This window comes from Physcomitrium patens, chromosome 7, assembly GCF_059467195.1.
Source record: "Physcomitrium patens ecotype Gransden chromosome 7, ASM5946719v1, whole genome shotgun sequence".
In the NCBI taxonomy this organism is placed as follows: Eukaryota; Viridiplantae; Streptophyta; class Bryopsida; order Funariales; family Funariaceae; genus Physcomitrium; species Physcomitrium patens.
Window position 1 is genome coordinate 12,843,036 of NC_143416.1, and position 11,402 is coordinate 12,854,437.

Here is an 11,402-nt window from a genome sequence, read left to right on the forward strand (position 1 = left end):
GAACTAATGTACTTTGCCATCTTGCTATCATCTCCTCAGACATTTGCATTTGGATTAGATCTTGTCATAGTTAAGTTGTTACTATATTTGGAGTTTAGGAACTTAAATCCTGTCAAGGGTGAAAGTTCAAGTTTCAAGAATGCTGGTCCAGTTCTAATCTAAGTATGCCGTTTCACATTTATGTATGAATCATGTTGATGTGCATCTGTAATTTTAAAGCTGGTTTAAATAAACAAATACACCCGAGTAATCATGCGGCTAATGGAAGTATTGAGTATTGATTTGTTTAATATTTTTCTTTTTTCTTTATATCAGAGCTCATGTGAGAAATGTTGGTATTTTGTGTAACATTTGAAGCTTTTTAGTGATTCTATTTTTATTAACAAGCAATATGACTATTTAGTTTTAATTTTTTTAATGATTTTTTTGAGAAATTGTATTGAAAGAGAGTAAATGGAGTTAACTAGTTTGTTAACGAGTTTTGGAATATTGGTTTTTTTTAATAATGACAACATTTAAGGAATTAACTAGCTACATGAGAAGTAGGAAGTTCTATCAACATAGTAAGAGAATAATAATTAAGTAGATGCAAGTTGGATTACAAGTGTGTCAAAAAGCATATGGCTTGTGGTAATTTGAGTGTCTTTGTATCTATACATGTTGCATGTTATATTTTAAGTATTATATTTGTACTTATTTTATGACACAATTGAAGGACAAATCTTTGACCTCCAAACATATTACTACCAAGAGAGCATTGATTTCATGGCATATACTACAAAGTTTGGTAGGCAACCCATTCAAAAACAATAAGAGCTTTGAAACCTAATTACTTCCAAATTGAGAGATATTCTTGATAATAACTACATATTTAAATAAAATAATATTTGATTTATACCAAAAACTTGCAAAGAAGCAATGCCAATTTGGCTCATTTATCATAGACAACCAATGGTCAATGTATGGAGAACTCAAGCATGCAAAGATACTTCTCCACCATGCCAACTCTATGATTTAGAATGCTCTAAATTAATTTTACACAAATATTGGGATTATCCCTAAGCCAAAAATTCCCAATATTCTCACAAAATTAAGCTATTTTAATAAAGATTATTCTCTCTAAATTCTATATGTTGAAACCAATGTGGCCTCTATTACTTGGTATATGCTTGTGGATAATATAGAAGCAACACAATAATACTTTATTTTATGGAGAAACTGAAGATAAGAAATAAGTTTAATTAGAAATTCGATCAAACTTCCTTAATAAAAATAGAATAAATTTTCAAACTATACCTAGGCAAAAAAAAAAAAAAAAAAAAAAAAAAGAAAAATCATGATGACATAGAATATGTTAGGTGATAAACAAAAAAAATCCGTAAGGTGGAATTTTAACTACTCTTTATATAGAATAATTATACAAACTAGCTTAGCAATTAACATATTGTAACACTTTGTTTAGTAACTAAGATAACACTTCATTTATTGTCCAAATTCACTGTCTAAGGTCCTAGAATGCTATGCACTAATTTTTCTAATCTAAGCATTGAGTATATTCAAGTTTTTTTAGAATATATATATATATATATATATATATATATAAATACATTCATACATATATATTTATATTTATTATATTTAAAAATATATAGATATTAATATAATGAATATATATAATATATATAATATTCAATTTGTCTTTTAATTGATTTTTTAAAAATTACATTATGTAATTATGATTAATAAAATATAAAATATTTTTAAATTAAATTAATAGTTTTAAATTTTAAATTTCTTTAAGGAATCCTTTCATAATTATTTATTATTACCAATAGATTTTTAATACATTTTTAGAAGAGAAGTTATATATTTAACTATTAAAACTTCTTATTCTTGGCTTATATTTTTGAAAATATTAGTAAAATATTTTACACGACCATCTTAATAATATTTTGTATAGGATTTTTTTCCATCGTGCAGATTTAAAGTTGTAAACTTTTTGTACCAAAGCTTAAACAACTAATAAATATGTATAAATTTATAGTAATCTTTACAATAATCTAAATAAGAAAATAATTATAAGGTCTTATTACCATCACTTATTGGAAAATACATATATAATCTACAATAATACTTTATACGTTATCTAAAAATTATTTGATGTATACAAACTGAATTTTTATGTAATAATTGATTTTGAAGAAAATAAAATAATATAAAAATAAAATAATGTTAATTATATAAAAAAATTCAACTATTTTATTTTAATTTGAATTTTTATATTTATTTTAAGAAAAAAAATCAAATTAGACATGTAATATTTAATTTTTTTTATAAGAATTATTGAAAAATATTTTATCTAAAAACACACTTAAAACCTTCGTACAAAAAAAAATGTTTATTTTTTAAAAAAATTTATAAGAAATAATATTTTAAAAATATATTTAAGAAAAATCTAATAACCATAGAAAATACTAAGATTATATTATAATATTAGCACTATAAATAAAAATAACAATGCATCAACTAATAATATTAAAAAAAGAATGAAGTAAATTAGAAATATTTTATAATTAACTTGTAAATAATAATTTTTAAAATTATTTTTAAAATTTATTGTGATCTTACTATAATAATATTTTCAAATAAAAAAATAAAAAAAAAAAAAAAAAAAAAAAAACTTAATACAAACTTTGGAACAAAATATTTCAAATTTTTCGACAACATTGTAGGTTTACCTCTGTTAACTTCAATTTTTCAGATTTAAAGCATTAATAACTCCTAACAAAAAACTGAGACAAAAAAGTAAAAAACTAAAACTATTATCACTTGCTCCAAGATAATTTTATATTTCAAAAACCAACTTGAATTAATTATATCTCAATATCATATTATTTTAAAATCATAGATATAGTAGCTTAAATCTAATTGCCACAATTTAAACCAAAGAGTACAAATCCAATTTATTATATTAAAAAATATAATAAATAGATTATATTTTCCATCTAAAAATATTTTTATAATTACATTTGTATGTTTTAAAATAATCATTTTTTTAGAAATTTAATCAAGTTGGAAATTGAATTATTAAATAATATGGAATGAAATACAAAGATTACGTATCCTAAATCGATTATTGTTTATTTATATAGATCTTAAAGTTATATAATTATATGTATATTAGTATTGGTAACAAACCACTTATTTTACTTAAAGTGAATTTTTTAATAAAAATAATAAAAATAATAAAATGGTACACTTCTAAGTAATGCTAACTTTCATTTGATGGCACTATTAATATATATATATATATATATATATATATATACATATATGTATAATTAATTTAATTATTATTAAAAAATAATAATACTTAAAAATTTACCAATTAATTATTACAAAACTATGTAAGTATACAAAAAAAAAATTAAAAGTTGAAAAATCATATACTTTTTATTATACTTTACATGATTTCAAATTTTAAATTTGACATTTTAAAACCGAAGTCTTTGTAACTATTGTGGGCTGTTAAAACCATAAGGTATCAATATCTACAGCATATGTCCATTTTTCAAATATATATATATATATATATATATATAGATAATGAATTGACCAACATACCTTGTATACCTATTGTCCCAAAGCTGGAGTAGCAAACAAGTGGTTGCCCAAGCTTGAATCTATGTTGTATATATCCATTACACAAAATATTCATTCATTCATTCACGACACCACTACTCTTTTTGGGAAATTGTTACACAAAGCCCTCATTGTCCGGAACTAACTGCATTGCAGGGTTTAGGGTATGCACGAACGAACGAACGAACGAACGATCAAGGTACGTTCACACCGCATTCGCACACTTGCACGGATCCCATCGACGTCTGATCGAACGCCACCGACTCTGGAATTGCAAAAGCGGCGATGCTGAAGGGCGATGCTGGATGAGCCCACGTCGACACGAGCTTTTCGAATGCATGAAAGCTTGGACACCACAATTGTGTCTTCAGTTGTCGCTCTTTGCATCTCTCCACCTCATCCATCGTTAGTCGTCGTCGTCGTCGTCACCGTTAGTTAACACCGTTAGACAATTTCGAAGCAGCTTGGTGTTTGTTTTCACTGTTGGTGAGTGGTACACATTGAGCTCCATCGCATGGACAGACTGTAGAGAAGAAGAAGAAGTAGAAGAAGAGGAAGGGGACGAAGAAGCGCGCACAATTTCTTAGGAAGCTTGTTGATTGACCTGTTTGTATCTGTGTCTGTTTGTGTGATATCGTGTTTCACTTCGGTGCTTGCTAGTTATTGACAAGTTACTGTTGAGTCCATGAGTTGCGTACCATTGCGTCGTCAGATGTCGTTGTTCCCTCTGTCTTGGAGTTGCGCATCCCGTTTGACTAGTGTTTCCGCAGCTCCGAATGCGATTCAAGTGTCTGGAAAAACACCAAATTATTCTTTAGCTGCAGATATGGGTGGTTCTCTCAGCCGGAATAGCGATGCTGTTAGCGGCCACCCTCCAAGTAGTAGCAAAGCACATGTCCCTGCAGGCAGAGCCGAAGCACCATGGCTCCTCCATGGCCGAGGGTACGCCTTTCCACTCTTTCCACTCGCACTGCCCAAGGAATCTACGTGCGCCCATTCAACATATGCAAAGGATCCCACCAATCTGCTGAAATTTGTGGGCGGAGTCGGAGGGTTGGTAGTTACAGATTACCATGATAGTCCGGTGGGTCCATACAAGGAGTTGGTATTCATACCGGGGTTGTATCAGTACCACGATAGCACAGATGGAAAGGTCAAGAAGGCACATGGCATTTCCCGAATATGGGTAGACAATGAGGTAATTAAAGCTTGAATCATCCACCGTAATCGCTCAATCTCAGTCTCAAATGATTCGGTTTATACAATTCTATGGACCATGTTAAGTAACTGTGGTTTCAATCTTGTTAGGGATTAGCTTGGAATGTGACGTTGATTTATGGTTGCTGGTTGCAGAAAAGTGTCACAGACGGTCGTGCGAATTGGGGCATTCCGAAAGAGTACGGGGTGTTCGAATGGCGAGAACCGTCTCCTTCAGCGCCCGGTCGTGTTACGGTGCGTCGTCCGGGTGAAAAAAATCGCCGGGGAAGTTTGATTTTCGATGTTGTGATAAACGACAGGTATTCTCCAGTATCGCTGCCAGTGCTGACTAAAGTTCCTCTCCTTCCTGTTAATCTTCTCGATTTTCTACCCCTGATTCAACTTCCGCTAGATGGTGATAGCAAGAGGGACTTGCCGCATCTTCTAAAAACCTGTCTCTCTGCGAGTGGGTGGGTGAAGCCTGCGGCCATGGCAGAGAAACCCAGGGTGGATTCTTCCCTCCTACCGGCGATGGGAACTCTCTACGGATTCTCCATCACGAGCTTTGAGTTTAACTTTAAAAAGCCTCTCAAGCTCTGAAGATGGATAGATCGATGAGGCAAATATCAGAAGTGAATATCCGAAAAAATTAGGCTTAGATCAATGCTGGTTTTAAACCAGCTCATTCGTGAGGAGAAAACCTCCACTAATGGAAATGTACGGTTTGTAATTAATCCTGGAAGCTGGCAACGAAGTTTTCCTTGACCCAAATGGAAAGAACAAAACCACTTCCACGGTATCAGGCACTCTGTAATACATAGTCATCTCAATAATTTCACCAACGCTTCTGTATATTCTTCATGGAAGTGACAGAAAGGTGGTGATGATTGTTTGCACCTACAATTATTTATAAACATGTAAATACACACATAAATAATGAACATGACCATCCAGCTGCACAGCTACTAAATATTCCAATACGTTTTCTCTAAATTGATATTAATGGTATGGATGGAACATGCTTTCCCATCGAGATTTCAGCCCAGAGGGCTGAGGTCCAAAGTAATAAAATTAGGCTGAAATGGATGCGTAACACGTTGCATGTAGGTTCCTGAACAAGAACCTATGAGACGCTGCTTAGGGAAGCACCGTTATTCTCAGAGAGAACGGAGCTGTGAAAAAGTCGCACAGGATACCTTAATTAGTCGGGATTGGCCCTGTGGAGCCCGTGAATTCACCTTGGTCGATATGAATCTATTTGAGAGATATGGTTCCCCCGTTATTTCAGAGAAAAAGATTAACACAGTATGTTTGCCGTCTCCTCTAATACCAAGCATCGGTCAAAGTCCTAAGAGAATAACCTTAGTCATCAGTACATGTGCTAAATCCAAGAGAAGTGCAGCTATTTAGACAACTATCGGCTTCTAGCACAAGTGATGAAAACGCTCCTGAGCATCGAGGATGAAGAAAAACCAAGTAAGAAAGGAATAGAATGCCAGAAAAACACGAATGATCGGCTTCGTGAGGAGCAAACGTACTGCCGAGAAGCTATTCCATCGGTGGCATCACTATTTCAGGAAAGTCGCCCAAGAATAATAAGGGAACAACCTTGGTAGCTAATTTACAGGTTTACAGAAGAGTCACAATGCAAGCAAACCGGTGCGAAGTGAACTGCAACCTCGTACAACAAAGTCCTTTTTGTAGATCCAGTGATTGGATACCAAGACTTCGATTAGCGGTACCGAAGTCCAACAGTTGTATGGACTGGATGTCGTAAATAATGCCGTACATAAAACCCAAGTGAAAATGAGTATCTGCTAGAAGACTAGCTGACCACTCCTTCCTTATAGCTGAAGTTAAAGTTCCAAGCGTAAGGGATGTTGTGACCCAACGGACTAGCTTTCTTTGGAAGCATTCAGAATTCTCGGTTCACCATAACCACAAGCAACAGGTTGTTTGCGGTCAAGCTTCACAACTTGAACAGAAACAAACCGACACAAATGTACTTGTTCTGCAATTATGTAGTTGTATAGTCTCGATTGGACAAACTTGCGCTACACAATTAGCATGTCGCTGCGTTGTCACCAAGGAGCTCACGGATTCCTTTTTTCTCTACTCATTTACATGTGTGCGCCGAAACAATTTCGAAAGAAGCAGCATAAATGCTCTGCCTCTTCTTTGAGGAACAGCCAAAATTCACTACATTTTCTCCAAGTCATGGATCAATTCACCACTCCTCCTGCCGCAACCCCAATCCTGCTGTCAATTTGAGTTTCCTCAACTATCTTCTCTGCAAACACGAATTCCTATTCTCATCCTCCACTATTTCCATGCCCTTCAAATCCTTGTTTGCGCTTTAATTGATACCATTGCCTCCGAATGCGATAGCTACAACTAAAGCGAAAAAAATCAGTTAAGTTGTAGATAAATTTGAATACCAAAAACAATTGCCCGTTCTTTCAAAGTCCTTCGTCCATCCCCTCAAATTTCCAACTGTGTTGGCATTCAACAGCCGTCTTCGCATCTAGCTTTGAAACCCTAAATTCTGAAGCTGGTAGTCGCCGTGGTGGTAGGAGATGTACCCGTGCCCAACCCAGCAGCCACCTCGGATGAATGTTAAATTTCCCCTCGGGTTTAAGTCGCAATCGGGCAGGCTGTAATTCGTGTCGGGCAGCTCTGGAAGACATATTTCAAAACATATTACATCACAGCACTTTATTATAATCTCCCATATTCTTTATTCTTTTCCCACATATCTACAGGAATACATGCATAAATATTTAGAGAAATATTTTTATTATAATATAAAATAAATAATTATACTTCAATTAAACATGGCACTACTCACTTGCACGTCTTTACTTCCACATACTGTGTCATATGACATATATTGTATTAAAAAAAGTATAAAAAATAACAAAATGAAACATCATAAATATTTTTTCGTTATATGATACATTACAAATATAAAATATTCATGTCTTCTAAACATTTATTTTATTTAAAAGAACCATGATATAAACTTTCAAATACAGATATTTTTAATTATATAGTATCCACTCTCATTGAAACGTGAGGAAAAAAAGGTTACATATATATATATATATATATATATGTGTGTGTGTGTGTGTGTGTGAAAAAGTGAGTAATTTAGAGTGTTGAAGTTATAACTCATTATAAACATTACAAACGAAGAGAGAATAAAGAAAACACGGAACCACTAATACAGTGGGGATGTGCTTTTTTATTTACTGGGTTACAGATCCGGCCACGATACGACGGTGTGAACAGGTGTCCACGGTGATCCATCGGAAGGAAGGAAGGAGGGAGACTTCATCCTATGATGCGTAAGTAGCCGTGCTGCTACTCCTCCCCGTCACCGTCCTCGTCGTCGTCCCTATTTTTCGTCGGCGCTGTTGCTGCTGCTGCTATTGCACTCTTCGTCGTCGTCATCCTCCTCCTCCTTCGCCATCGCCGATCAATGCCAGTGCCGGTCCATGGTCCCCCTCTCCTCCACTTCCCCGGTTCACCTTTTTATTCCATCGCCGCTTCGTTGCTTGCTTGGTTGGGTCCCTACCACACTCAGTGAGTGAGTGAGTGCATGCGTCAGTCATCACTACAACTAGCGTTGTCTGATTCAACCCTTGGAATCCTATTTTTGGGGATAAAGACACTGCGCTTCTTGTGCGGTATCTTTCGGCCACGGCCTCTCGAATTTGCTCCTCCCTTTGCTCTGCGTCGCTTGTAGTCAGTCAGCATAGGCGAGCTTCATGATGGAATGTAATTCTACGGTCCTGTTGTTTCCTGGAGGACCGCATTCGTTCGGGTCGATGTTTTAATTGCTTTTTTCAGGGGATTTTTTTTAGTGTTGTGGTGAAGTGTTTGAGGAAGTTTGAGGAAGATTTGAGGGTTTTGCTAGGGAGGATTTTTGGGGGACTGGAGGAGGTTTTGACGTGAGTCTTGGTTTGAATGCTTCAGCATTGCTGGTGTTGTGCACCGATTCTGCAAGTGGAATTTTCTGAGGCATGGAATTGCGTTCGCAAGCGGGCGGATCGGTGCTTGGAGCGGATCTGGGGTATTTGTGAAGGGACGTGGAAGAGGACGGGTGAGAGGTGATTCCGAGTACATCTGTGGCGGAAATGCGCGTGGTATTGCAGCGATGCCGCCACTGACAGAGGATGTGGGTGTGAGACGGCTCGTGGTTTTGAGAGAGGGGCGGGATCTGTGCGCTGGATGTGTTTGTTCCGAGGGGCGCGAGAGTGATGGGGACAAGTTAGTAAATGGGCATGGTGCGGAGCATAACGTCGTGGGTTCATCAGATAAGAAGTTTCTGACGTTGCCGACCATCCTGACCTTGAGCCGGGTGGCTGCTGTGCCTGTTTTGCTTGCTGGTACTGTTTCTAGTTGCAATTCTTTGTTCCATCGTTTCGTCCTGGATCGTGACTAAGTTGTTGGATTTAGTAAGTTCGTCGGAGATATCCATTGGTGCGCTATGATAAGTTGGACTATTTTGTATGTTGTAACATTACGAATTATGGACCTTTGAACCCTGCATTTTGGCTGGGAAGCCTCTACCTTTTGTATCATATTTCGTGTAGGGACATCTACTATCAGCCATGTTTTCCAACATGTCGTTCCTTTGCAATGTTTGGAACTAAGGGGTGCTCCCTGCGATGATGTCGAGCGCACATCTGATTATTAGGTGTTGTGCAGCGTTTTATTCTCAAGAGACATGGGCAACGACGGCCACGGCGACAATCTTTGTGCTGGCAGCTGTGACGGACTGGCTTGATGGCTACCTTGCGAGAAAGGTAGTGCTTGAGGTTCCTTCTCGCAACGTTTGTAAGACTGTAGGTTACATGTCAACCGTCTTTGACTTAGAGAAGGATGTAGGTATTTTGGTTGTGACGAGGCGAGACTCTACGAGGGGAATTCCGTTTGACAATTGTTTGCGTTGAGTGACAGATGGGGTCCAGCTCGGAGTTCGGTGCATTCTTGGATCCTGTTGCAGATAAGGTGCGTTTGTTTATTTTTTCTTACAGTTTTAGAATTTCGAATCTTTACGTTAAAGTGGAGAATCTTTAGACTCGCAGTGAACGAGTATGGTGGGTTGGTGCAGTTGATGGTAGCGACTACATTAGTGTTGCTTTGCACGAGACCTCCACTAGCAGCATTGGCGAAGTTTGGCCCTTGGCTTCTCCCTTTGCCTGCGATTGCCATCATCGGCCGAGAGGTACTGTTAGTAGTTACTTTTCACTATCACGTTATTCCTTTTCAAATTGAATAGGCGAGTTTTACTTCTTATCGTATTTCCCGATTACACCCATAAATGTATGAATGATGAGGAGATGCATTCACCTGATAAGTAATTGTGATGTGCAGATTACTATGTCCGCACTACGAGAGTGGGCTGCATCCCAGGGGAAGGACGTTCGCAAGGTATATTGTGTCTTGCCATGGCTGAGTGCATATATGCAACGCCCCTAACCGCATGTATGATCAGACTACTTGTATTTGCATGGTACTTCGTACTTTGTTTGTGTCATCATGTCATGTCTCCTGTTGAGATTTTAGGTTCAGGGCGCCTTTACTCATTTCGCAGAGATTTACTTGCAGGCTGTGGCGGTAAATGGTTTAGGGAAGTGGAAAACAGCAGCACAAATGATGGCTCTTACTTTGCTACTGGCTGGCCGAGATGGCGGGTACGTGTATCTTTTGAGGATTTTCAGCATTGTTCATTTTGTTGATAAGTTGGTGGACCAGGGTTTAGGGTTTTCATTCTTGTGTTTTATTTCTTGCATTTGTAGATCTAGCTCACTGAATCTGGTTGTCACTGCAGAGGAGGAGTTGCACTTGGAGTAACAGGTGTTAGTTTGCTTTACGTCTCTGCAGGATTGGCTTTGTGGTCCCTTGTCGTGTATATAAGGTCCCTGTGGAAACGAATTGCATAATCTTGATAAAGCCATGGTCCATTGTTATACATCTGTTTGACAGATATTTTAGACGTAGATGGGATTATTATAGAAACCAACATTTTGAATAGATAGATTTGGAGGGAATTGGCCTTTCAGCTTATGTTATTGCTGCATGTTCAACGATTTCCAGAGCAGTTTCAGATCTGCTTCTTCCTCATTCTGCTCACTTTGTGTTTATGGCTTGTATTGTCCGAATGATACTTGTATATCTCAACTCCATGCTTCCTGTATAGGTCTTGTAGGGTGTTGGTAGATCACCAGGAGCAGATAATCAGAATCTACTGTGGGTCAAAGTACTCTTCAACTTCTCATCCTCGAGGTCCAACTTGTATGTGCACCCGTTTTCATGTTTGGAGTGAAATTATTCTTCCAGTTATTCCTCCAATTATTCTTCCAGTTAAAATATTATGTCGGTGATGTGCTTGAGGTTATTCTTTTTTTATTGATTGATTAGAATTTTTTGGTTTTTTCTTTCAATAATAAAATTGACACCTCAAATATATAACTATAAGATACGTGAATGAGAAGTTAAAAGAAAAATAAGATGCGTGTGTGAGAAGTTAATGGTCATGATGAAGAATATATTAC

General features: G+C 36.5%; 2 protein-coding genes across 4 annotated transcripts; both read left to right on the forward strand.

The window, feature by feature from the left end:
• The first annotated feature begins 4,017 nt into the window (after nt 1-4,017).
• Nucleotides 4,018-5,681, forward strand: LOC112285028 (uncharacterized). Its single transcript, XM_024525482.3, has 2 exons — nt 4,018-4,840; nt 4,996-5,681. Exons 1-2 carry the CDS (start codon nt 4,328-4,330, stop codon nt 5,437-5,439), a joined length of 957 nt encoding a protein of 318 aa, XP_024381250.1. The 5' UTR covers nt 4,018-4,327; the 3' UTR covers nt 5,440-5,681.
• Nucleotides 5,682-8,281: 2,600 nt separating this feature from the next.
• LOC112285029 (CDP-diacylglycerol--glycerol-3-phosphate 3-phosphatidyltransferase 2) lies at nt 8,282-10,971 on the forward strand. 3 transcript variants are annotated; one of them, XM_090252014.1, is made up of 8 exons: nt 8,282-8,619; nt 8,818-9,230; nt 9,553-9,650; nt 9,805-9,855; nt 9,959-10,072; nt 10,222-10,278; nt 10,456-10,541; nt 10,679-10,971. In XM_090252014.1, the coding sequence occupies exons 2-8, from the start codon at nt 8,999-9,001 to the stop codon at nt 10,788-10,790; spliced, it is 750 nt and encodes a 249-aa protein (XP_090108140.1). In that variant the 5' UTR covers nt 8,282-8,619; nt 8,818-8,998; the 3' UTR covers nt 10,791-10,971. The 3 variants fall into 3 exon arrangements, with proteins under 3 accessions (XP_090108140.1, XP_090108139.1, XP_024381251.1); XM_090252013.1 differs by having other exon boundaries at nt 8,282-8,528; XM_024525483.3 differs by having other exon boundaries at nt 8,282-8,403.
• The last annotated feature ends 431 nt before the right edge of the window (nt 10,972-11,402 follow it).

Coding starts and splice junctions, on each gene's coding strand:
- LOC112285028 (XM_024525482.3), top strand. CDS start 4,328: ATGAGTTGCGTACCATTGCGTCGTCAGATGTCGTTGTTCCCTCTGTCT. Junction 4,841..4,995: donor GAATATGGGTAGACAATGAG/GTAATTAAAGCT, acceptor TGCTGGTTGCAG/AAAAGTGTCACAGACGGTCG.
- LOC112285029 (XM_024525483.3), top strand. CDS start 8,321: ATGCCAGTGCCGGTCCATGGTCCCCCTCTCCTCCACTTCCCCGGTTCA. Junction 9,856..9,958: donor TGGATCCTGTTGCAGATAAG/GTGCGTTTGTTT, acceptor GGGTTGGTGCAG/TTGATGGTAGCGACTACATT. Junction 10,073..10,221: donor TTGCCATCATCGGCCGAGAG/GTACTGTTAGTA, acceptor TGTGATGTGCAG/ATTACTATGTCCGCACTACG.